This window comes from Ovis aries, chromosome 2 (assembly GCF_016772045.2).
Source record: "Ovis aries strain OAR_USU_Benz2616 breed Rambouillet chromosome 2, ARS-UI_Ramb_v3.0, whole genome shotgun sequence".
Classification (NCBI taxonomy): Eukaryota; Metazoa; Chordata; class Mammalia; order Artiodactyla; family Bovidae; genus Ovis; species Ovis aries.
The window spans coordinates 135,583,774-135,610,353 of NC_056055.1; the positions used below are offsets into that span (position 1 = coordinate 135,583,774).

General features: G+C 36.3%; 2 protein-coding genes across 20 annotated transcripts in view; one reads left to right on the forward strand and one right to left on the reverse strand.

Moving 5' to 3' along the window:
• Positions 1 to 13,969, forward strand: part of GPR155 (G protein-coupled receptor 155) — a 40,047-nt gene extending 26,078 nt beyond the window's left edge. For 6 of the 12 annotated variants that reach the window (XM_060409750.1, XM_060409752.1, XM_042243704.1 and 3 more), the window contains 6 exons: positions 990 to 1,094; positions 3,332 to 3,468; positions 4,960 to 5,055; positions 7,632 to 7,696; positions 8,923 to 9,060; positions 9,537 to 13,969. In XM_060409750.1, the coding sequence (XP_060265733.1) occupies positions 990 to 1,094; positions 3,332 to 3,468; positions 4,960 to 5,055; positions 7,632 to 7,696; positions 8,923 to 9,060; positions 9,537 to 9,564 (569 nt within the window). In that variant the 3' untranslated portion in view covers positions 9,565 to 13,969. The remainder of the gene's footprint in view (positions 1 to 989; positions 1,095 to 3,331; positions 3,469 to 4,959; positions 5,056 to 7,631; positions 7,697 to 8,922; positions 9,061 to 9,536) is intronic. The other 6 variants (XM_042243702.1, XM_060409747.1, XM_042243699.1 and 3 more) reach the window with 1 other exon arrangement.
• Positions 9,174 to 26,580, reverse strand: part of SCRN3 (secernin 3) — a 40,598-nt gene continuing 23,191 nt past the window's right edge. For all 8 annotated transcript variants that reach the window (XM_012133407.5, XM_012133419.5, XM_012133412.4 and 5 more), the window contains one exon: positions 9,174 to 19,365. In XM_012133407.5, the coding sequence (XP_011988797.3) occupies positions 19,195 to 19,365 (171 nt within the window). In that variant the 3' untranslated portion in view covers positions 9,174 to 19,194. The remainder of the gene's footprint in view (positions 19,366 to 26,580) is intronic.

The following is a 26,580-nucleotide window of genomic DNA, read 5'->3' on the forward strand; positions in this document are numbered from 1 at the left end:
TTCTTTTCAATTTTTCTGTGGCATCATTATCTTAAATTTAGAAAGACAGTTGTAATAGTTTTATTATAAATGATAGTTTCTATACTTTGAAATTTTCTTTTAATTTTTAATGACAGTACTGAAAAATTAGAGCATATTATCAATGAACATTTCAGCCTATGAATTATGCCTTTTTAGTATGTTAAGTTCTAATGCAGTTTATCACTGAAGTTATTCTATTATAATCCGTATCAAGGAGCACCGTGTCCATGTACGAGTGTGATGTTTTAAAGGACACTTTGCAGTTCTCTGAATATACAGAGTAAAATTACAGCTCTATAGCAGGTGTCTCAGTGTGCCTTCTGTAAACCTATCTACCTAAAAACCAGCAAGAGAGTTTCAGCAGTATATATCTAAAAATAAAAAAGAATACAATTGCTTTTACTGCATCGTCGAAACTGGTAGAAGACATGTTCTTGAAAGAAGTGAGTTTTGAGCTAAACTTAGAAGAGAAAAGGGTTTGGGTGAATTCTGTGTTGAACTAGAATTCATCCAAGGAGTAGTGAAATCAAAGCTGTATTTTAGGAAAGTAGTCAAATTCTTATTTCCCAAAACACACTGGAAACTAATAACATAGCATGGGTAAAAACATTTTCCTTAAAAAAATTTTAATTAATTATGGGAATTCCCTGGTGTTCCAAAAAAGATACCAGCTGGGGAACAAACAAAAACATTTTCTTTGTCCTGTACAAAGAAGAGGCAATACGTAAAGGGGCTGATCTTTTGTCTGACACGCCTTAAATGTTAATTTCTATATAAGCATATTTAAATCCTTTTTGATAGCTACCCATACATTGAGGCTGTATGGAAAATCTCTGTGTGTATATAAATGAATTTGGGGATTTGTTGGGTTTTTTGAGGGGGTGTTTTGTTTTATTTGGCATCTCTTTACATTGTCCATTTTTTTGTGATTGGACTCTCCCGTTACAACCTATATTTTATCTATATAGGTTGCTGCTCCTGCTCTATGGGAAACGGTGAATTATGCTGCCCATCCACAGAGCCAGTAGCAGACATAACCACCAGTGGGTCGGTGACTCCTTCATTTGAGAAAAGTAAGTGCCTCTAGGCTATGAGGATGAGCTTAAGAACAAAAGATTTTTTAATCTTATGCCTTAAAAGAACTCTACATAGATTTTCTATAGAAGCTACACTGTTTGAAAATATTCTCATAAGATGGAAGAAAGTGTAAATAATACAATAATTGTGCACAGATAGGGTATTCATTATTTTTTTTTATTTGCATGGAAATTCTCCAGTAAATTTAACCTGAGTAGTAATTCCAAGGAGTTTGCCCTAAGGATCATTATTTTCTTTTTGGCATCTCATTTTAGAAGCTGAGACTTTTCCCCACTCCATTCCCCCAGGGCCAGGACTAATTAGTCAGTGGTTAATTACATTTTGAATCCATATGCTTTAAAATATGCCCTTTCTTATAAAATAATAAAAATCTTTAAAAATAATAATCTTTTGATGTATAGATAACAGACTGAATCACATTTATGGTCTGAATTTCAAATTATTTAAAACAACTGAATATATGTAAATTACAATGTACCTTCAATCAATTATGCCTGTTTTTAAAAATCAAAGTAGAGAGAGAAACCCCAAAAAGTCCTCTTTATGATGGAGCATGTCAGCTGTTTTGCTGCCAAATGTTTTTATATTTTAAAAATGTTGTGAATATTATAAGAAATGATGCATGCTAATCACTTAGCACAGTAAGTAATGTACAAACCAAATGTTTATTAAACACGGAAGCGGGGACTTCCCTGGTGACCTAGTGGTTAGAATTCTGGCCATTCACTATGGTGGCCCAGGTTCAAGCCCTGGTCAGGGAAGATCCTACAAGCTGTGCAGTATGGCCAAAATAAATAAATAAAAATTTAAAAATAAGCATAGTAGCAGCAGCAAATGTTGTAGTTATTGTTCGGGCAGATATTGAGCCTTCACTTACATTCAGCAGGAAACCTCTCTTGGTATCCAGTTACAGTTGTTTCAAGTCATTTGTGTGCCCCTTTTCTAAAGCCAATATTTCTTTACATCAGAATTCCCAAGGCTTTACTCCTTACTTTTTCCTTCCTACACAATATACCTAATAGTAAAGTCCATTGACAAATTCAGCATGTGATTTGATTCATCATCCCCAGGTGGAGACTTTTTTTTTTGCCCCCAGAATCCCTTTACAATTTGCTTATGTCATTTCTCCACTAATATGCTGATTCCTGAAAGAACCTTTTTAACATAGGAGCTTCTTAGATTTTCTGATCATATTTTATGAAAACAAATATTGTAATATGTAAAAATGCAGATAAAAGTAAAATGGATTTCATGCATTTTTATAATATTTATATGTAATATTTTAAGACCAAGCTTATTATATACACGGCTAGAATTTTTCAACACCAAGATATACACAAATAATTGTTATAAAACAGGATCATACTACATAAACAGTTCCGCAGCCTGCTTTCTTTTTGCTGTTAACCTTTTTTGTGTGTGAAGTTTCATCCATGCGGTTAGCTCTTATGTCATACCGTGTTTAATGCTTATGTGTGTTCTTTTCTAAAAAGAGGCTTTAGGAAATACAGTTTTTGTAAGCTTGAAGGTAAGAGCTGTAAAATTGTGTTTTTTAAGCCCTGACTTTTTGTAATAAGACTGTCTGTTAGACTAGCATCTCTTTTGTAAAAATGTTTTCTCCTACTTTTGATGCCATTGATATAGTGGAGCTATATAGTGGAGGTAAGAGAATAAAGGTTTCTTGTGAAAGGCTTCTCACTTCTCTTTTCAGCCAAAGAAAAGTCATGCTTATGATTTGGACTTGCTTCCATATGCAAACAGAACAAAGTGTATAATATTTTTTTATTTGGTTCCTTAAAGGTCTTTTCTAAGCAAATTCTAAACTCTTTAATGAAAGGCAAGTGGTAAATTTGCTTTGCTGTTAGCCAAATAGGATATTCATACCAAGAGGTAGATTTATATAACAGGAGAAACTTGTTATTAAATTAGCCTTAAAAATTTGTGTGCACATGTGTGTGTGTGTTACACTGTTGAATAATGTAGAAGGGAACTATTCCATATATTTGTGTTTTTTTTGGATAAAAACGCTCTACAAGTAGAACTATCCTAAAACAACATGAAGGAGCCTTCTTTAGATTTCATCTAAAATAATACACTGATTCTGAACTGAGAATGTGCATATGTAGTGGTTTGCTTAGGAAGTCATTATGAATTTAAAATGCATTCAAATAAAAAGCTCTGATTACAAATTGTTGTGCTTACTGTTTTATAGAGGAACATTGTGTGAGTCGCTGTAACTCCCAGAGCTGCATATTAGCCCAGGAAGAGGAGCAGTATCTACACAGTGGAGACCAGCAACTGACTCGACATGTGTTGCTGTGTTTACTTCTCATTATTGGCCTGTTTGCTGTAAATGTTTCTTCTGATTTTGTTTGGGAGCCATTTCTTTAAATGTTTGACAAAGGTTTTTTCCAGGCATCTGGGAGAAACTTCGTTGCTCCTTCCCAGGGGAGTCGCAGCACTAGCATCTCCTAATCGTGAGCTAATGTTTTGGGAGGAAGAAGAATGAGTAATTCACATTACTCTGTTGCTTAAGTGCTTTAGTAACTCATTTTGCTTTGAATACTTACTCATCCTATGCTCTGAACCTAGAATTTGGGGTAAAACCAGTTATGTCTGTGATGTATACAGGGCTACTTTGTCCTAAGTTATTCCTTGACTGACTTCAGTAGATAAATGTCTACATGGTCTCTCGGAAGACAGTCCTCAGATAAATAAACTTTTAAAAATAATTTTACATTATGAAAACAATACAAGCACTTCATACAATGGATACCATAGAGAAAAGAGGAAAAATATCCATCATACTACTACCTTCTCTTTTTTAATATAGTTTTCATGGTTCTAATAATACATACAGATTTATGTCCTGCTTTGCGACTTATGTCAAGCATTTTCATGTTGCTGCAAAAGTGTTCTAATTTTTACTTTAAATAGCTCCTTAATAAACTGTACAGGATATACATTACAATTCACTCAATCATTTTCTTATGGATTGTTCCTAGTTTTTTAGAATTCACTAATAAGCATCTCCATGCAGTATATTTCCTTATCGTAGATTCTCAAAAGTTGGAAAACCTGGATTAAATAGCATAAATATTTTTGTGTCTTTGGATGCATTCTACTAAGTTGTTTTCCAAAGGAGTAGTATAGGTTTATAAACTACTCTCACAAACATTGACTATTATAAATTTTTTACTTGATAATTTTATAAGTGAAATATAGCACTTCACTTTTAAATGCATTTCTTTGATTATCAAAGCATTTTTAAAAATTAGTTGTAAGTCTTCTTGTGTGAATTACTAGTTATTATATAATTCTTTGTGATAGTTCAAGGATAACTAGCCTAGTGATAGGCAATGGACCATATAACCTATGAAGAAATTCTCTTACACTTTACACACTGCAATGCTTGTTACATAGAATCATATCAGCCAGCACCATTTTAGCTGCTGTTTAAGAACAAAAATCAAAAATTAAGAAATGATGCCAAGAATTGCTGCTCGGTGATGTGATTGTTTTCACTGTAAAACTAATTTTAAAATCAGACCTGTCTTAGGCTAGTTGAAGTCCTGATGTATTATGTAAGCTTCTGTATTATGGCTCATGTCTTCTTTCTTCAAATCTGATCAGAATAGATGTTGTTTGAATGACACCTGTCAAGAAGAGAGGTTTAAACCTCTTGTTTGAAAGACAGAGCTTCTGTATTCTCTTGGTGTTTTTCCCTTTAGTCCTTTTCTCCCTAATTATTAAGTAGATAAATTATTGTACTATGTTCTAGATAGAGAGAAATGATCAGCCTGCTTCATTTTAAAGTCCTATTTTCTCCTTCCTTTACAGAATCTTTCCAGTTGTTTATGGTGGCTATTCAACCAAGAGCCTGGGAGACTATATGTTGAGTTACAGTTTTTCTGTGCTGTGTTTAACTTTGGCCAGGTATTTATTTACTGAGAACTTTGAGGAGTTTCTGTTTTCCTGGATGGTTTGATTGGGAGGTGGTGGTACGGATGTTGTTGTTTTCTTCTAAATCAAAAGGGTTTGGTTTGTTTGCCAGCTGCTGGTATGCGTGACAGCTGACAGCTGCTGCCTATCTCCTAGTAGAGATGAATTATTATATTGGTTAAAGTCATCAGAATGCACACTGAGTGTTTTAGTCAGAAATACCAAATAGTTTTGAGATAAAGGATGGTAATTTAAGCAGGGACAAGATGTTCCAAGTTCTTTTTAAACTTCATTGTGGCCTTAATAAGTTACTTTGGGAAAATGACTTCACTTCTCTGAGCCTTTAGTTTAGTCACTTATTTAAATGCACATTTCATTTACATTTTGTTGTTTCTTGAACTACAGGTACTTATATCTTTTTTAAAAAATCATGTGGCATATAAATAAAATTTGACCAAGGATAGTAGACACAATTCCCTCAAAGTATACCATATGCCAAACATTTTAAGCATTTTACATTAATTATTTCATTTAAACATCACAATAATATCTGCGAAGTAGACTTTTACCCCCCAGTTTAAAAATTAGAAATTAAAATTCCATTGAAGATTTAAGAATAAATGAAGGTGTCCTTGGTGGTGAAGTGGTTGAGAATATGCCTGCCAATGCAGGGGATACAGGTTTGATCCCTGGTCCGGGAAGATCCCACATACATCAGGGCAGCTAAGCCCACATGCCCTAGAGTTTGGGCTCTGCAAGAAGAAAAACCACTGCAATGAGAAGCCCTAGAACCACAGCTACAGAGTAGCCCCCACTCACCACAATTAGAGAAAGCCTCTGCGTAGCAAAGAAGACCCAGAACAGCCAAATATAAATAAATAAGTAAATATTTTAAAAAAGAATAAATGATATTTTGCATACTGGGAAAATATCTTTATGTGAAGATTAGAAAATTTTATTCCACTTCAATCCCTTGCTTTTTAATTAGAGAATATTAGTCCCCAGATTAAGTATCAGGTTGAAAAAATACAGTACTTGAAATCACTGGGTTTACTTATTAAACCTGAAATAATTGGCCATATGACTTAGTTAACATGTATTAGTATATAACATGTATATTTAGACAGACTAGTGACCTATCCATTTATTACAGTCAGACATGAGCATGCAAAGGACTCCTTGATGTCCACCTCACTTTGTGATACTGTTTACGACCTGAACTATAAAATACTAGGTTGAAAAATCATAGTCTTACTCAGTATCTTGCATTCAGAAAGCCCACTCCAAGCTGAGCCATTCCAGGACTGGGACTCACAGAGCTTCACAAACGGAAGCTAATGCCAGGAATGTTGCGTTTGAAATACAGCCCCCACAGCTTATGGCTGAAGTGCTTCAAAGAAGGGAGAGAGATACAAAACCTGCTCCCATTCCATTTTCCTCCTGGGGAGGTGTGGTAGTAAGATCATTCCTTTCTGGTAGTTTATAATATGAAGTCAAGACAGATAGATTCTTCATGTCACTGCGTTCTTCATCTCACCCACGCCAACCTGCATGAAGATTCTTAGCCTGCTGTGCCTGACAGATGGCAGTTCCCAGCCTCCCATCTTCCCAGGCAGTCCTGATCGTCTTGCTGTGTGGCTAATATCTGGTGCTAGTTTGCCTCATTATGCCCAAATTCTTCAAACTCTTTCCCTAAGCAGTAGCCAATTTCATTTCACATAAATTTTGTTCAGTTACATTTTAATCAGACACTATAGCACTTATTAATTCTATTGTCTCTGAAGTTTTAACAGAAATATAATAAAGAAGTACTTAAGCATAATGGGAGATATTTTATTTTCTTTTCAGAAAGGGGGTAAAAAGATACATAGCCCTTAAATGTTTTCATTTTTCTCCAGTAAGCTAGCTTGCTAATGTGGTTGCTCAGCACTCATATCACCCATCATAATTAGCAGGAAAGATGATTGGGAAGAAGCAGCCAAATACCATAAAACCATCCCTCAGTATCCAAGGGGGATTGGCACCAGGACACACCCTTAGTTACCAAAATCCATGGATGCACAAATCCCTTATATAAAATGGCATAGTATTTGCATATAACCTATGTACATCCTCCCGTTTACTTTAAATCATCTCTAAGTTACTTATAACACCTAATACAATGTAATTGCTATGTAAATCGCTCAGTCATGTCTGACTGTAGCCTGCCAGGCTCCTCCAATCGTGGGATTCTCCAGGCAAGAGTACTGGAGTGGGTTGCCGTTTCCTTCTCCAAAATAGCTGTCAGTACACAGCAAATTCAACTTTTGCTCTCTTGAACTTTATGGAACTTTTTCCCCAAATATTTTTGACCCACAGTAGGTTGAATCCATAGATGCAGAATCTGTGGATACAGAGGGTCAACTGTACCTGCCATCAGGCACTGAACTTTGAGTCTGCCTGTGTGTTCTATTTAAAATGTTGCTCTAATCACCAGAGGTTTACTTCCCCAAGCACTAAATTTTTTCATTTCTGTCTTAAACTTTTATTGTAGAGCTCATAAAATAAGAACCTTTTGTTTTCTTCCATAGGGGTTTATTTCCTTTGGCATCTTTGGGTTGGACAAACATTTAATCATCCTACCTTTCAAAAGAAGGTAATTTTAGTTTTGAAATAAAGCTATAACTGTAAAGGTAATGACAAAGCCATTCTATTAAGATACTTTTATTTTTAAGCCTTTAGAAACTGCTAGGAGACTACAGAATGGTTAACCTAAGCACCATAGAAAGGTTTTCTGTTGATTCACGTATTTGTTATATATAACTGCACGGAAAATGTCAGAAGAGCTGTCAATAATCCAGTATTATAATTTGCATGTTAATAGGAATTGATGAAAGCTGACTTGTCTATGCCATTAACTATATAAAATAAAATGAAACCTGAAAATGTATTTGCAAATGGACATAAGAAGCAGTATGCCCCCAAAGGTCTATATTTGGTTGTCTTTTTCCTTTGACAACAGGATTTTTCTATCACACTGACAATTTATAGAAAACTCAAGTTTTCTTCTTTTTGAATTTCATTTTTTTAAAACTGGCTTGGTGAAGAGTTTCTTTGAATTCAGGTCAGGAATTTCTTTGTGAAAAATAATGAAGTGGGAACACTTCACTTTGGTGGTAGGAGGAAGTGGGGATGGGGGGAGAATTCTTGTACTTCCTTGTTTGTTTTCAAAGTCAAAATTAGTAGAAACTAGGAGTGCTAGTGGAATTTATCTTATAGGATATATAAAAGTGCCCAGTAAATGGTTCCTGTTCTTTCTTCTCCTTTTTTCCATCATCATTATTGAAATGTAGTTGCTAGGGTTGGTCACAATCCTTTGAAGAAAGAAGAAAGGCGTAATAGGAAAGTCACTGCACTTAGTTATTAGCTTCATAATGTTGATCATTTAAAAGAGTCAACAGATCTGCTGTCTGGTTTGGCAAAAGAGAATTGTTCTTTACTCTATATCCCAGTATTTGTCTCTCTGGTACTGATACTGGGTAATTAAAATGCTTGATTGCTGTATATTATTTTTGCATTTTAAAACTACAGAATGTAGACTAAGGAACTTCATTTTTTGGTAGATCCTGAAATAGTTCAAACATGTCTAGAGGGTTTATAAAATGTTCAAGTCTTCTGCCCAAGCCTGCTCTGAACAGGAAACTAAATGCAGGTTAAATATATTTCTGCTTCAGAGACTAGGGATGTCTGGGTGTTGTAAATGACAGCTGTGGTGAATGATAGCTTTTGGAACAGCCATATTGACGGGGTGATAAGTAAGAAGGAGCTCTCTCAGGGCTTGCCTTTCCTAAAAAACTTCATCCTAAAATTTTTGGTTTTCAGACTTGAATTCCTATGGAACAGCAAAGAAACAGCAGAAAACAAGGATTCGTCTGTTCCTGAGGAAATAAAAATGACCTGTCAACAATTTATCCATTATCACCGTGACCTCTGTATCCAAAACATTGTGAAGGAAAGAAGGTAAGTACAGGTTCTAGATAATTATATTTTAGAGGATTAATTTTGGTTTGTGATAGGCTAACATGCTTGTAACTAACTTTGTTATTTTTCAATAACACATATACACATAAAAGTTAAAATAGCCACAGGTCAGTTTATAGTTTTAATTTTTACATTTTAAAATGCCATTTAACTTATGATTTCCACATAAAATATGAAAACTTTAGAATGAACCAAAATATAGCAGAATATTAACATTCAGTTCATGCTGGTCATTAATATCTCTCATGAAACTTTGAGATACATTGTATTTAGAAGTGATTTTATATTCCCTATCTCCTAAGGATATGCTAGTAATATGCTATTTCATATTACTAATGATATTATCAAGAAAGCAAAGTGAAATTTCTGTCTTTTAATTAACTCTGCTGCTTATTTTTTCACCTCAAGTCCTAATCCTTAGTCGTTGACATCATATTTATTCTTCTAATCCTCAGGCATGGAGTATACAGCAGGAGAGAATAAACAAATGTTCTAGTGCCAATATATTTGGTTGTCGAGAAACAGAAAAAGAGCAGAACATGATATAAAGAAGCAAATACTTTTATGTCTGTAACTGAAAAATTGAAAATCTACGAAAATTACCATTCAGGATAATTTATTTACATATATTATGCCACTATGTTTCATTATAACCAGAAGGTATCCTGATTCAGCTAGTAGAAAGGGGATTCACTGGGTGGAGACCAACTCTAGAACTCAATCTCTGGGTCTGTCACTTTGTGGGAGATTACTAGCTGTGTGACATTGGGCAAGTTCAATTCTCCAAACCTTAATTCTCCTCTTCCTTAAAATATCTAGCTCTTGGAGGTTGTTTGCATTAGATAACAAAATCTATGTAATGGGCCTAGCCTAGTTTCTGGGAATGGTAAGCTATGAAGAAAAATTAGTTTCCCACCCTTAAAGGGCCAAACACAATGATTTCAAAGTGTTATCTATGGATAGTTTCAACAATTTAAAATTGCTTTTTCAAATTAAGAGAGGGAACTCTGTGTTAGCTCCACCAGGCCCACTCTGACTGCTGACTGTTAGGAAGCATAGCTCTTGCCATTTGCAGGGCTGCCAGGCTGCCTCCACCCCAGATGGTGAACGGGCACAGGCTGGCTCCAGTCCTGCATAGTGGCTGATCCTCTGTCACTCTGCACAGCTTCCTAGACTAGTTGTAGCTGCCTGATCAGCCCATCAGAAGCAACTATGAATCAGTTGGTGTCCAGATTAGAAGGTGTAGGGCTATACATTCAAAATCAACAAGCAGGAAGAAGGCTCAGACTTGGGATGTAACATTCAGGCTTTTGTTCAAAGTGATGTTTGTTGTTGCAAAGCATAAATTAAGTTATCCTATTACTAAGTAAAATAGTGATGTTACAATAATATTTTATGTACTTGAGAAATTTTTTCATGTGTATTAACTTTTAATTTTTATATGAAATACTAATTTATATTCGTGATTAAATGTTTTAAAATTTTTTGTCACCTATTTCTCGTTTCATCTTGATTTTCAGCCACTGTTTCCTATTGTCAAGCACTTTAGGTTTTACAGCTTGACTAATGCTTGTGGACAGATTCATGTTGTCTATCACATATTTGTATAAAAATGAACAGAATTCACTTAATTGGTTTTCTTACACTTCTTTTCCCCTTGTTTATTTTTTCATACCTGAGACACCCCTGTATTTGTATTAGGAAGACAAATTTTAAATAATTAAGAAGTGGGTTTATAATTAAAAAATTAAAAATATCTGAGGAATCTTATGGAAATTCCTCCAAAAATTAAAAATAGAACTGCCGTATGATCCAGCAATTCCACTTCTGTGTATTTACCCCCCCAAAATTAAAAACACTAATTAGAAAAGGAATGTGCACTCCTTTGTCCACTGCTGTATTATTTACAATAGCCAAGATCTTAAAAAAACAACAAACCAACCTGTGTCCCTCAGTAGAACTGATAAAGAAGACATTGTGTGTGTGTGGGAATGTATATAGTGTATACATATATACACAGCAGAATATAACCCAGCCACAGAAGAATGAAATCCTGCCATTGTGACAACATGGATGAACAATATGGAGGGCATTATGCAAAGTGAAATAAGTCAGACAGAGAAAGATAAATACTGTTTGATTTCACTTATATGTGGAAACTAAAAAAACAAATGAGCAAGCATTACAAAACAACAGAGTCACAGATGCAGACAACAAACAAGTGGCTGCCAGAGGGGAGAAGGGTGAGGGGAAGAAAGAAGTAGGTGAGGGAGATTGAGAAGTACAGACTCCCAGTTGCAAAATAAATGAATCACAGGGATGAAATGTACAGTGTGGGAACAGACTCAACAACTATGAAAAAAATATTATAGCAAGACAGATCTCACTTATCCTTTCCTTGCTTCATAAGGCAACAAATTCCTATCATATCAATAAGATTATCTTGCTCAGGACATGAAGAAAGGCTATTTGTGGGCACTGTGATAAGCAGAAAATATTAAGGTTTGATTTGAATAACTTAGTAAAAATTGTCACTTCTTAAGAGCCTGCAAAAATACTAATGTTCCTAAAACAATTGTGTATTTTAACTAAGAATATAACTTATAAAATATGTAATAGGTGTCTACAGAGCTCATCTGATCATAAAAGACCATCTACTATAAAAAGAATATTTCTCTGCTGATGCAGTTACATTATCTAAGTCATTTTTTAAGTGTTTCTGTTTTCACAAGCATTATTGGCATATTTTGTTTTCCTCCAGTAGATCTTTCTAGGGTTAGGTGATTTAACAAAGCCCTTTATATTCAGCATAGTTTCATTCCTGTCACCTCTGAACTATCATGCTGTCTTTCCCTGTCTCCTGTTTTTCCTTGCTTGTCTTCCATCATGCAGTTCTGATACCAGATTTACAGAACACATGGGTGAATCATTCCTTTGACATACAGGTGTGGTGCAAAGACTTCTGCCGGGACGTTCTGTGGCTGTGACTTGGTGAACTGGCTCATTGAAGTTGGCCTTGCCTCTGACCGTGGTGAAGCTGTGATATATGGAGATAGACTGGTGCAAGGGGGAGTCATCCAACATATCACCAATGAATATGAATTTCGGGATGAGTACTTGTTTTATAGATTTCTTCAAAAGAGTCCTAAACAGAGTCCTCCCACTATTAATGCAGACATTCCCCAGCAGGAAAGATAGAAAGAAATTGAGCATTCATCCCCATCCCCTAAGACCTAAGTTATCAAGGAGACAAGCTCACATGGAGTCATATTCTAGCCTCAGATCTGTTACTTATTAGCTGTGGGACCTTTGGCAAATCACCATGTTTCTGAGCCTCAGTTGCCTCTTCTGTAAAACTTGACATGTTCCCACTCCATGCTAATATTCTGTGATTTTATGTGTATGTGTAGCACACAGAAAACTGACTTAGAAAAAAGAGAACCAAATCAAAATTTAAAGTTCTGATAATGAATATAGTAATTACTATAATTATGTCAACATTTTAAAACATTGCTTCCTCCAACTGTGTGCTGTAATTTCAAAATCAACATCCAATTTACTGTTCTTTTACATTGCCAAATTTGGCAGGTGTGCTGCTGGGGGGATATGATCCTTAAATTATGACCACTTTGCACTTATTGATAACATTTCCTAAAAAAAGAAGTTTAATGATTGTAATGAGAGGCCTTCTTCTATTTTTCCCCTTTCCTCAACAAATAGTACTCGTTAAAAACTAGAAGCACTTTTTTTTTAAGGTTCATCTTCTCTTGCTTTGCTATCCAAAATAGTAATCTGTGCCATTAGGAGGGGAATAAAAACCTCCATAAATATTATTATCTCTAAAATCCATCAACAGAAGTATAGTCTAATCTTTAACTTTTGTACTAAAAATAATAATTTGAGCAGATGCATTTAAATTTGCCAACAAAATTATTGCCATGTGATATGTCATTTCTGGTGTTTGCACAAAACGTCTCAGAGCAGAAGGATAACCCTGTACCTTTCCCCTGCAGTTAAAAAGAAGAGAAACTATGTTATTCAAGTCAAAATTTTAGAATTCTTTACCTAACATCCTACTGTTACATATACAATTTAGTTTTAAATATCCATGTATAAAAATTTATACATTTGAAAATTATTAAATGTTGCCCTCAAATAAGCTTTACCTTCAGTCAATTAAAGAGACATCTATTCGCATGACCTTTGAATCTCTACTTGTTAGGTGTCAGTACTGGTTTAACTTATTGAAAACTGTTTCAAATATTTATTTGTCTCATACTTTTTAGTGTCATATGTAAAGGCCATTTAGAAAATAATTTATAGGGTTAAATCACTGCCCTTTTAATGCAACAAAATGTAACAACAAAAAAAAACCCTGCATGGAAGCCTAGGGTATTTAATAAGTAAATTACACATTAATGTGTAGTATTAATCTATACCAATTTTAAGTTTAATAAGGGAATGGGGTTTTCAGCAGAACTGTCTTGCTACATAACTTTTTTTTTAATGACCACATAATAACTCTCAGAATGCTCAGGAGTAAGCATAAAGCCTCATTGCTGTACCAGGAGACTTATAGTTATAGCAATAAAGATACTAATTCATATGCATGCAAGCAACACAAACTCAAGTGGGGAATTTGTTTTGCTTGTGAACAAGTCATATTACACATGTTATTTGCATGAAGGGAATTGGAAGCGTCTTTTTCCATGGAAGCACTAAAAGAAAACCCTGACTCAGAAAGATCTGCAGTTTCAGATAATGGAAGTTTTTAAGAGATGTTTTTAGAATTAAGGATATGCTAGTTTTATTAAATAAAAATGTTTGTAACTTTTACTTGCTCACTGACAGAGCAAGTTTCTCAATAAAATACCTATTTTAACTTGCATTGCCAGTGTCTTTTCTTTGAGTAATCCAAATAATGCAGAAGCCATCAGAGAGGTCTTTTCTATAGATTCTCAATGTTTCCTTAAGTGGATCTCCTGAGACTGACTATCCTTCATGACCCTATAGGACCTGTGCACAGGACCTTGCCCAAGTATGCACTCGGTGAAGTGAAGTCGTTCAGTCGTGTCCGACTCTTTGCGACCCCATAGACTGCAGCCTGCCAGGCTCCTCTGTCCATGGGATTTTCCAGGCAATAGTACTGGAGTGGATTGCCATTTATTCATGAGTCAGTATGACATTAACATCCTCACATATTTCATAATTTTTAATATGTAGGGTCACAGCTGAAAAAATTATCCAATACAATTTTGATTAAAAGCTGCCACTTTTATACTAATCTTCAGCATGATCAGTTGTTCTTTTCTTTGTTATCAATGTGTAATTCCATGCCTAACTTGTGTTTAAATTTCAGTATTTTTTAGAATAAGGTTAAATGCGCTTGGCATTTTAAGAATAATAATTAACGATCAGTAAATTTCTAAAAGCACAAAAATAATGTAAAAGTATTATGTCACATTTGCTATGCAGCAGAATACAGCTTAGTTTTGCCCCATCATACCTCATATCATGTATAATATTAAATTACTTTAGATCACTAAACTAGATGGTCAAGTGATTGAGTTACGGTTGGAAACAGGATCAGAAATATCACCGTTTTTCAGAAAAAGACAGGATGATAAATTTCTCCAATTATTATGATAAAAGCCTAAAATCAATCAAAAAGAGAAAACATTCACTCCATAAAACCTGTTTTAAAGCAAAATTACAAAAGGAACTAGATTTCCAAAATTCTAGGTGGCATAATTATTTCTAGGGTAAATATTTTCATTAAAAATTAATATACAAAAAAATTAATATACAAATTGATGTTTTCATCAAAGATCAAACTAGCTTGCTCTAAAATACTCAGTTTATTAGATTATTCCCTTGCTTTATTATGTGATGGTAAATAATGAACCACACCATTTAAGGACTGACCAAAAAAGTACTTAATTTGAGCTACTATATTTTTTACTCTTAAGAAACCCATGAAATTTAAGAAAACCTTAAATTTTCTAAAATATACTACAAAGCATTAATTACCCACTCAAGGACCAAAGCCCAAATACCATTTCAGATTTATAAAGTCTCCCAAAATGTTTTATAAATTAATTGGCTATTTTATAAACATTAATGTAATAATTCTTGTCTTTATTTGGGGAGTTATTCCTATTTTGATTATGGAAAAAGGGAACAGATTGACATCAACCTTAATAAAAGGCTATCTTATCTTCCAAGCTATACAGATAGATTGTCTAGCTAACATTCTCAACTTTACAAACAGAGAAGAGGACTGTGTAAATTTTTTCCATCAGTCCTCAAATGTTAATTTAACAGATGTTTATTGAGCATGTACCTTGTGCCAGACATAATGCTGAATACTAAGTACACAACAGTGGGGGAAAATGTGGTTCCTAGCCTCATAAAGCTTCTATTCTGCTGTGAGAGAGAGAGGTGTTAAACATTTAATTACATTTGCGATGAGGCTCTCATGTGGCTCTGAAAGTGTGTATCAAGAGACCCAACCTTGTGTGGGGAAAACTTCCCTAAAGAAGTCATGTTTCAGCAGAACTCTCTCTTAAAGAGCACATGAAATGAATGATGCAGGCAGAGGATATAGTCATGATGAGGGAACTGAGCACATTCAAGGAACTGAAAGAGCAGAATAGAAACTTTAAAAAAAAACCATGACAAAAGCACAAATAAGACAGACAGAAGCAGAATCTTGTTGATAGCTGGTAAGGGTTGGGACTTGTCTCAGTGACTGTTTTAAAAGAGTTTTAGATTCAGTAAGAAAATTAACAACTTGATTTCTAAAAATGAGCAGAAGATCTGAACAGATATCTCACCAAAGAAGATACAGAGATGGCAAATAAGCATATTAAAAGGTGCTTTGCATCGTATGTCATTAGGGAAATACAAATTAAAACAATGAGATACTACTACATACCTATTCAGTTCAGTTCAGTTCAGTCGCTCAGTCGTGTCCGACTCTTTGCGACCCCATGAATCGCAGCACGCCAGGCCTCCCTGTCCATCACCAACTCCGAGTTCACTCAGACTCACCTATTAGAATGGCCCAAATCCAGAACACTGACAACATCAAATGTTGGTAAGGATGTGGAACAATAGGAACTCTTATTCATTGCCAGTAGGAAAGCAAAGTGGTACAGTAATCACTTTAGAAGACAGTTTGGCAGTTTCTTATAAAACTAAACATACTCTTACCATGATATCCAACACTCATGTTCCTGGGTACTTACTCCAATGAGTTGAAAACATGTCTACACAAAAACCTGCACACAGATATTTATAGCAGCTCTATTTATAATTGCCAAAACATAGAAGCAACCAAGATGCCCTTCAGTAGTGGATGTCAGCAACCAGGATAACCAGATAATGGAATATTATTCCTCACTAAAGAGAAATGAGCTATCAAGCCATGAAAAGACATAGAGGAAACTTATATTACTAAGTTATAGAGACAATCTGAAAAGGCTATATACTGTAGAATTTCACTTATATAATACTCTGGAAAAGCCAAAACTGTGGAGACAATAAAAGGTGAGTGGCTGCCAGGGGTTAGAGGAAGAGAGGGATGAATAGGTGAAGCACAGAGGATAGAGCGATGCAACTGTTCTGTATGATAGTATAATTGTAGATACATGTCATTATTCATTTGTCCAAACCCACAGGATGTACAATGAGTGAACCCTAATGTAAACTCTGGATTTGGGGTGATAATGATGTGTCAATGTAGGTTCATCAATTATAACAAACGTAGCACTCTGGTGTGACATGTTGATAGTGGAGGGGAGGAATAGGGGTACGTGACAACTCTACCTTCTGCTCAATTTTGCTTTAAACCAAAAATAATCTATTTTTTTTAATTTGGAGGGAAATTCATGATCAGATTTAAAATTTTAATAGGTCATTTTGGCTGCAGTGACCCACATGGCTAAAGATAAAGAGCACAAATGGGTGTAGCAGAACTTAACTGCAGTGGTCCAGATAAGAGCCTGGTGCTAGTTTGGTCTAGCATGGTTCAAAGGAGAAAGCGAAAACATGCAGGCCCTAGAGAGAGAAATAAGACTCACATTTCTGTGCCTCAATAAATCACTGAACTGCTTACCCTTAGATTCCTCATATATTAAAAAAGAGAGAGGGGGCACATGGGGTTGGCTAAGGCACTTCATGATTTAAGAACCTACCCCTGAACTATATGTAAGACAAACCAGAATTAACTGAGTACTTGATAAAGTTTTCTTTTGTAATGGAAGCCCTATTGTTAGACAAAAGCTGTCAGATGATGATTTTTAAGATAAAATTTAAAACAATTTCTGAGCACTCTTTAGCAATAATAGTAACCCAGTATTTTACTAACAATCCTAATTGCAATGATGTGTGTGCATGCTAAGTTGCTTCATTCATATCCGACTATTTGCAACCCTATGGACTGTAGACCTCCAGGCTCATCTGTCCATGGAATACTCCAGGCAAGAATACTGCAGTGGGTAGCCATTCACTCCCTTCTCCAGGGGATCCTCCCAACCCAGGGATTGAACCCAGGTCTTCCACATTGCAGGTAGATTCTTTACATCTGAGCTAGTGACCAATAAATATGACAGTGTAATCAAATACCTAAAATAGAAATTTCTAGAAACCAATAAATACCATGTCATTTTGAGCTGGATTTTTCTTTTGTTTATATTTGCAACTTTGAGTCTTTCTTGGTAATCTCTGTGTAACTTTAACAAAGTTTTATAATTTGGGGGCAGATACTATTACTCATATATAATGCTCATAATACATTATACATTATAGCATTTCAATGTTTATAATATGCTAATATTTCTATTTCATCACCACTATTCCACTCCTTGGAAGGAAAGTTATGACCAACCTAGACAGCATATTAAAAAGCAGAGACATTACTTTGTCAACAAAGGTCCGTCTAGTCAAGGCTATGGTTTGTCCAGTGGTCATGTATGGATGTGAGAGTTGGACTATAAAGAGGGCTGAACGCAGAAGAATTGATGCTTTTGAACTGTGGTGTTGGAGAAGACTCTTGCAAGTCCCTTGGACTGCAAGGAGATCCAACCAGTCCATCCTAAGTGAAATTGGTCCTGGGTGTTCATTGGAAGGACTGATGTTAAAGCTGAAACTTCAGTATTTTGGCCACCTGATGCAAAGAGCTGACTCATTTGAAAAGACCCTGATGTTGGGAAAGATTGAAGGCAGGAGGAGAAGGGGAGGACAGAGGATGAGATTGTTAGATGGCATCACTGACTCAATGGACATGAGTTTGGGTAAACTCCGGGAGTTGGTGATAGACAGGGAGGCCTGGCATGCTGTGGCTCATGGGGTCGCAGAGTCAGACACAACTGAGCCACTGAACTGAACTGAACTGATCCCATTCCTGTTTTCCTTGAATGAACAGAAGTAAAGGATGAGAGATTTGAGACACCAAAACAGTATCTCCTAGGGTCTTGGCTTATTTCATGTCCTGATCTCCCAGAAATGCTCTAAGTAAGGAGCATGGGTGAAAGAATGCCAGATAATTAGAGCTAAAAGCTCATTGGTCAGCTAAGTCTTGACAAAGACCACGTTTGAGTTTAATAAAAAATTTGCATAATTAAAACACTAATAAAACAATGTGTAAATCTAGAAAATTTTGCTAGAGCTGGCTAATACTTGCCTAAAGCACAAAAAATTTATTAGTTGAGACAATATTTTCCATTAAAAAGAAAAATTTGCTTTCTTACTGTAACTGAGAAAATTGAGGACAATATATAATTATAATAAATAAAGGCATACATTATTTTAATGTTTCATGCTTTATGCAGAATTGGACATTTCATTATTGTGATTTTTTTAAGATATCATGGCTAACAAAATGTATACGTCAATACCTGAAGCAACACCTGACTATCCATGATCTATATGTCCAATTCCAATCTTATTTCCTTTTTCAATATTTCGTCAAAGCTATACATAGTTTTAATAGCCATGCTATCACTTGAATGCTATTAAAGAATAGTCAGATCTGCTCAAACTAAGTTTATATTATTTACCAAAGCAATGGATTCTAACTTTGAGGATGATTGCTGACCATTTATGTGATCACTAAGAACTAACATTTGACTTATAAATTCTAATTTCATCTTCTGTACACTGATGAAAAAGACTAACAATTTTATCCACATGAAGATGCTTGTTTTGAAGGATTGATTCCATCTCTTTGAACAGTTCTTTCTCCAGTTTGCTCATGTTGTCCAACATTGTTTTGGCTTTTTCCTGAACAATTGAAAAATAAAAATAAATAAATACACAGACACATATGTGCATGTGAATGCACACGCACACACACAAGTCTAACCAAATTCCAAATCACCTCTACAGACAAGGTTTGTTGATCCTGGTGTCAATGTCTGGTTCAGTTCCCTTTCTATTCTTTAAACAAAGAAGGAATGAAATTCTTTGGGAAAAATCATTGTTCTAGTTTGAGTTAATCTATTAACCACAAACTATTAGTTATTCTTAGTAGAAAAGACAATAACAAATATGTAGTATTAGTCCATAAGCAAGAAATATAAAAGACAAATTACAGGTCAATTGAAATTTTTATATTAATTGTGAATGGGGAAGACAGCTGAAAACAGGCTGAGCTATTTTTGTGAATTTGGATCTTCTATTTCTAAGACCAGTATTATCAGATTAAACAAAGGAATAGAATAGTAACATTCAAGGGAAAAAACAACTAAAAGAAAAGACAGTTTCTCTATGATTCCTTGTTTCAACAGGGGGTTAGAAAGGTCATGATTCTTACTGAAAGGAGCAATTTCAAGTTATTAATGAATTACCATCATCAGTTAGAGGGTAGGTACTGGTAGAAAAAGTATATAGGATGAGAGTTATAAAAGTGAGCATAATTTTAAAAATTTGAACCATTATAGAGCAGAACTCCATCATGATTCTTAACTTTGAGCTGTACTTCAATATGAAATTGTATGCAATTTTTTCCCCTGAAGAAACTCTGCATTCTATATCTGAACAAACAATGTGTTTTGTTTATAAATGGTATTAGAATAATTGGTCACCTCTTTGAAAAAGTTAGAACCCTACTTCATAACACCTGCAAAAATAAATTCCATAGAAAGAACTTTTTTTTTTCCAAATATACACATACATGCTGCTGCTGCTGCTGCTAAGTCACTTCAGTCGTGTCTGACTCTGTGTGACCCCATAGATGGCAGCCCACCAGGGCCCCCCGTCCCTGGGATTCTCCAGGCAAGAACACTGGAGTGGGCTGCCATTTCCTTCTCCAATATACATACATACTAGAAGAAAATGCAGAGGTTATATTTATTTTCAGGTGAGGCAGACATTTTGAAGCATGAAATCAAAATGCCTTATAGTAACAAATATACTTGACTAAATTTTAAACTTTTGTCTGACAAAAAAATTTGCTACATAACAAAGTTATTCACATATTTTTTGCCTCTTTGGGGCAAAGAGCTAAACAATTAAGAATCACTTGAAAAGCAGTCTAAGGAAAATAACAGGCAAATCATTTAAGAAGAAATACCAAAGGCCAATAAACATGAGATTTTCAACTTCATTAGTAATCAAGAAATGGTAACAAACTACCAGTAGAACAGACTTTCCCTAAAACACAAAAGTAGTTATTTACACAGCCAGGACTAGAATCAAACTCTTTGACACTTCTTCCCTCAAATTCTACTGTCTTTCCACTACTTTGTTGTCAATCAGTATTTAATACCAGCTGGTTTTAGAAAAGGCAGAGGAACCAGAGATCAAATTGCCAACATCCGCTGCATCATCGAAAAAGCAAGAGAGTTCCAGAAAAACATCTATATCTGCTTTATTGACTATGCCAAAGCTTTTGACTATGTGGATCACAATAAACTGTGGAAAATTTTTCAAGAGATGGGAATACCAGACCATCTGACCTGCTTCTTGAGAAACCTATATGCAGGTCCGAAAGCAACAGTTAGAACTGGACATGGAACAACAGACTGGTTCCAAATAGGAAAAGGAGTATGTCAAGGCTGTATATTGTCACCCTGCTTATTTAACTTATATGCAGAGTACATCATGAGAAATGCTGGGCTGGAGGAAGCACAAGATGCAACAAGATTGCCAGGAGAAATATCAATAACCCCAGATATGCAAATGACACCACCCTTATGGCAGAAAGTGAAGAGGAACTAAAAAGCCTCTTGATGAAAGAGGAGAGTGAAAAAGTTGGCTTAAAGCTCAAGATTCAGAAAACTAAGATCATGGCATCTGGTCCCATCACTTCATGGGAAATAGATGTGGAAACAGTGGAAACAGTGGCTGACTTTATTTTTTTTTTGGCTCCAAATCACTGCAAATGGTGACTGCAGCCATGAAATTAAAAGATGCTTACTCCTTGGAAGGAAAGTTATGACCAACCTGGATAGCATATTAAAAAGCAGAGATATTAATTTGCCAACAAAGGTCCATCTAGTCAAGGCTATGGTTTTTCCTGTGGTCATGTATGGATGTGAGAGTTGGACTGTGAAGAAAGCTGAGCGCCGAAGAATTGATGCTTTTGAACTGTGGTGTTGGAGAAGACTCTTGAAAGTCCCTTGGACAGCAAGGAGATCCAACCAGTCCATTCTAAAGGAGATCAGTCCTGGGTGTTCATTGGGAAGACTGATGCTGAGGCTGAAACTCCAATACTTTGGCCACCTCATGCAGAGAGTTGACTCACTGGAAAAGACCCTGATGCTGGGAGGGATTGGGGGCAGGAGAAGGGGACAACAGAGGATGAGATGGCTAGATGGCATCACCGACTCGATGCACATGAGTTTGGGTGAACTCCAGGAGTTGGTGATGGACAGGGAGGCCTGGCGTGCTGCATTCATTGGGTCGCAGAGAGTCAGACACGACTGAGCGACTGAATTGAACTGAACTGAAATAAACTCTAAAATAGTAACTTCTTTTAAATTTTATTTCAATGTTACTTGCAGAAATGTCAAAAAGCAATTTTATTTAGTTTAATGGGCATTTAGTAGTAATTCTACAAAACTCACTCCCAAAACAGAAAAAAAAAACCTCACTCCCATAAGCAGTATTTAAAGGGAAAAGGGCGCTGACAACTCTTGAGAACTATTGTGAGAAATTAGAGCAGTGCAGAGGCTGCTCAGGGAGGAGTGAAGGAAAATCCCTCCAGAGCAGACGTTCATGAAACACATCACTGAGAAACTTGAGCAAAGGCAAGAAGAACCAGAGGGTTCATCATTTTTCACAGCGCTATGCTCAGTCAGGATGAGCCAAGCCCATGGAGGGAATGACACTTCTGACCCAGGGAACTGGGCCTGAGTCAGTGCACTTAATAGGCTCCTAGAACAAAACACTTGCCTCTCACTCCATACCACTTGGCTACAAAGAAAGTGTTTACACTGTAGGTCAGAGGTCAAACAAATTGGTCCTAGAAAAAGCAGTAGTGTCAAGCGTGCGTGCATGCTAAGTTGCTTCAATCATGTACGATGCTTTGTAACCCTATGGATGGTAGCCTGCCAGGCTTCTCTGTCCATGAGGTTCTCCAGGCAAGAATACTGGAGTGGGTTGCCACGTCCTCCTCCAGGGTAGTGTCAAGAACATATAACAAATAGAGGATCTGGACAAAGCTCTCTGCTTTAAGCATAAGTTGCAGGGAGGGGAGAGCAGACAGAAAAGCATGACAACTATATAAACATACTACAGAAAAAGGAAAAAAAAATTACCTGGGAGGAAAATGCACTTAATGTAGAAAGAATGTAAATATATATACCTTGACAAAGTAAAAGTAATTAAAGACAATAAAAATCAGAAGCTAGTAGAAGCAGGTGAGAAAAGGTATAAGATGGCCAACTTTTTCCTTCATTGCAAGGAATCAGCTGATAGTTTTATGAAAAGCCTTTACGTAACCCTTCCATTTCCTTCTAATCTATTTTTTTTTTAATCTCTGGGGCAGAGAGGGAAGAGGGCAGGAAGCCTGAAGACGTATGGATATTATAGAATTGTCTCCCCATCTATCTATCTCCCCCTCAAAATATATTTATCTACTTATTTTTGGAGCTGAGATTTTGTGTGATATATTTAATCTTTTATAATACTTATATTTAAAAGTATTATATAAGCATTTATCATTTTGTAAAAAACTCAACTCATTATAATTATTATTTTAAGTCTATGGAGTGTCAAGTCACTTTCAATTAAAATTAATCTGAGGGTACATGATCAAGAACATTATTTTAGAGACCAGGTTAACTCCCCTCTAGTAGTCTTATAATTTTTGGTGTGAGATACACTAAGCAAGCTACTTAAACTCTCCAAGTTTCAGATTTATTAGAAATCAGTGAACAAAAATGGATGGAAATGGATGAACTTAATTCACATGACCATTATATCTACTGCTGGGGCAAGAATCCCATAGAAGAAATGCAACAGCCCTCATAATCAACAAGAGTCCGAAATGCAGTACTTAGCTGCAACCTTGAAAAAAGCAGAAAGATCTCTGTTCATTTCCAAGGCAAACTATTTAACATAATTCAAGTCTATGCCCCAGCCACTGATGCTGAAGAAGCTGATTAGCTCTATAAAGACCTAGAAGACCTCCTAGAACTAACACACAAAAAAGATGTCCTATTCATCATACGGGATTGGAATTTAAAAGTGGGAAGTCAGGAGATACCTGGAATAACAGACAAGTTTGTATACAAAACAAAGGCAAAGCCTAACAGAATTCTGCCAAGAGTATACACTGGTCATAGCAAATACCCTTTTTCAACAACCTAAGATAACAACTTTACACATGGACATCACCAAATGTCAATACCAAAATCAGACTGATTACATTCTTTGTAGCCGAAGATGGAGAAGCTGTATACAGTCAGCAAAAACAACACCTGGAGCTGACTGTGGCTCAGATCATCAGCTTCTCTTGGCAAAATTCAGGCTTAAACTAAAGAAAGTGCGGAAAACCACTAGGCCAGCCATGTATGACTTAAATCAAATCCCCTGTGAATATACAGTGGAGATGAAAAATAGATTCAAGGGATTAGATCTAGCAAATAAAGTCCCTGAAGAACTAGGGACAGAGGTCCATAATATTGTACAGGAAGCAGTAAAGAAAACCATCCCAAAGAAAAAGAAAAGCAAGAAGGCAAAATGGTTGTCTGAGGAGGTTTTACAAATAGCTGAGGAAAGAAGAGAAGTGAAAGGAAAGGGAGAAAGGGAAAGATAACAGCCAACTGAATGCAGAATACCAGAGAATAGCAAGGAGAGACAAGAAGGCCTTCTTGAATGAACAATGCAAAGATACAGAGGAAAACAACAGAAGCAGAAAGACTAGAGATCTCTTCAAGAAAATTGGAAATATCAAAGGAACATTTCATCCAAAGATGGATACAACAAAGGACAGAAACAGTAAAGACCTAATAGAAGCAGAAGAGACCAAGAAGAGATGGAAAGAATACACAAAGGAATTGTACAAAAAAGATCTTAATGACCCAGATAACCACGATGGTGTGGTCACTCACCCAGAGCCAGACATTCTGGAGTGTGAAGTTAAGTGGGCCTTAGGAAGCACTGCTGTCAATAAAGCTAGTGGAGGTGATGGAATTTCAGCAGAACTATTTAAAATCCTAAAAAAAAATGCTATCAAAATGCTACACTTAATCAGTCACTCAGTTCAGTTGCTCAGTCATGTCCAACTCTTTGTGACCCCATGGACTGCAGCACGCCAGGCCTCCCTGTCCATCACCAACTCCCAGAGTTTACTCAAACTCATGTTCATTGACTCGGTGATGCCATCCAACCATCTCATCCTCTGTCGTCCTTTTCTCCTCCTGCCTTCAATCTTTCTCAGCATCAGGGTCTTTTCAAATGAATCAGTTCTTCACATCAGGTGGCCAAAGTATTGGAGTCTCAGCTTCAGCATCAGTCCTTCCAATGAATATTCAGGACTGATTTCCTTTAGGATGGACTGGTTGGATCTCCTTGCTGTCCAAGGGACTCTCAAGAGTCTTCTCCAACACCACAGTTCAAAAGCATCAGATCTTTGGCACTCAGCTTTCTTTATAGTCCAATTCTCACTCAATATGTCAGCAAATTTGGAAAACCCAGCCATGGCCACAGGACTGGAAAAGGTCAATCCTCATCCCAAGTCCCAAGGAAGGGCAGTAGTAAAGAATGTTCAAACCACCATCTCCTATGCTACTAAGGTTATGGTCAAAATCCTGCATGCTACGCTTCAGTATTATGTGAACCAAGAACTTCCAGATGTGCAAGCTGGGTTTAGAAAAGGCAGGGGAATCAGAGATCAAATTGCCAACATCTGCTGGATCATAGAGAAAGCAAGGGAAGTCCAGAAAAAACATCTACCTCTGTTTCATTGACTATGTTAAAGCCTTTGACTGTGTGGATCATAGGAAATTGTGGAAAACTCTTAAAGAGATAGGAATACCAGACCATCTTAACTGTCTACTGAGAAAACTGTATGCCGGTCAAGAAGCAACAGTTAGAACCTTGTATGGAACAACTAACTGGTTCAGGATTGAGAAAGGAGTCCAAGACTGTTCATTGTCACCCTGTTTATTTAACTTACATGAAGAGCACATCATGAGAAATGCCGTTCTGGATGAGTTACAAGCTGGAATCAAGATTGCCGGGAGAAATATCAACAACCTCAGATATGTAGATGATAGCACACTAATGGTAGAAAGTGAAGAGAATAAGGGTGAAGGAGAAGAGTAAAAAAGCTGACTTAAAACTAAATATTAAAAAAACCTATGGTCATGGTATCTGGCCCCATCACTTCATAGATGGGGAAAAGGGGGAAGCAGGGAGAGATGCCTCTTCCTGGGCTTTAAAATCACTGCAGATGGTGAGTGCAACCAGGAAACTAGAAGACGATTGCTTCTTGGCAGGAAAGCTATGACAACCTAGACAGTGTATTAAAAAGCAAAGACATCACTTTGTCAACAAAGGTCTGTATAGTCAAGGCTATGGTCTATCCAGTAGTCACGTGTGGTTGTGAGAGCTGGACCATAAAGAAGGCAGAGTGCTGAAGAATTGATGCTATTGAACTGTGGTGATGTAGAAGACTTTTGAGAATCCCTTAGACAACAAGAAATTAAACCAGTCAATCTTAAAGGAAATCAACCCTGAATAATCAATGGAAGGACTAATGCTGAAGTTCCAATACTTTGGCCACCTGATGCAAACAGCCAACTGACGGGAAAAGACCCTGATGCTGGGAAAGACTGAAGGCAGAAGAAGAGGGCAACAGTGATGAGATGGTTGGATGGCATCACCGATGCAATGGACATAAACTTGGGCGAACTGCAGGAGATGGTGAGGGACAGGGAAGCCTGGTGTGCTGGGGTCCAATGGGGTCGCGAAGAGTCGGACAAGACATGGCGACTCAACAACAATAATAACAACAATGGGGCTATTAATAGTACCTATCTGATAAAG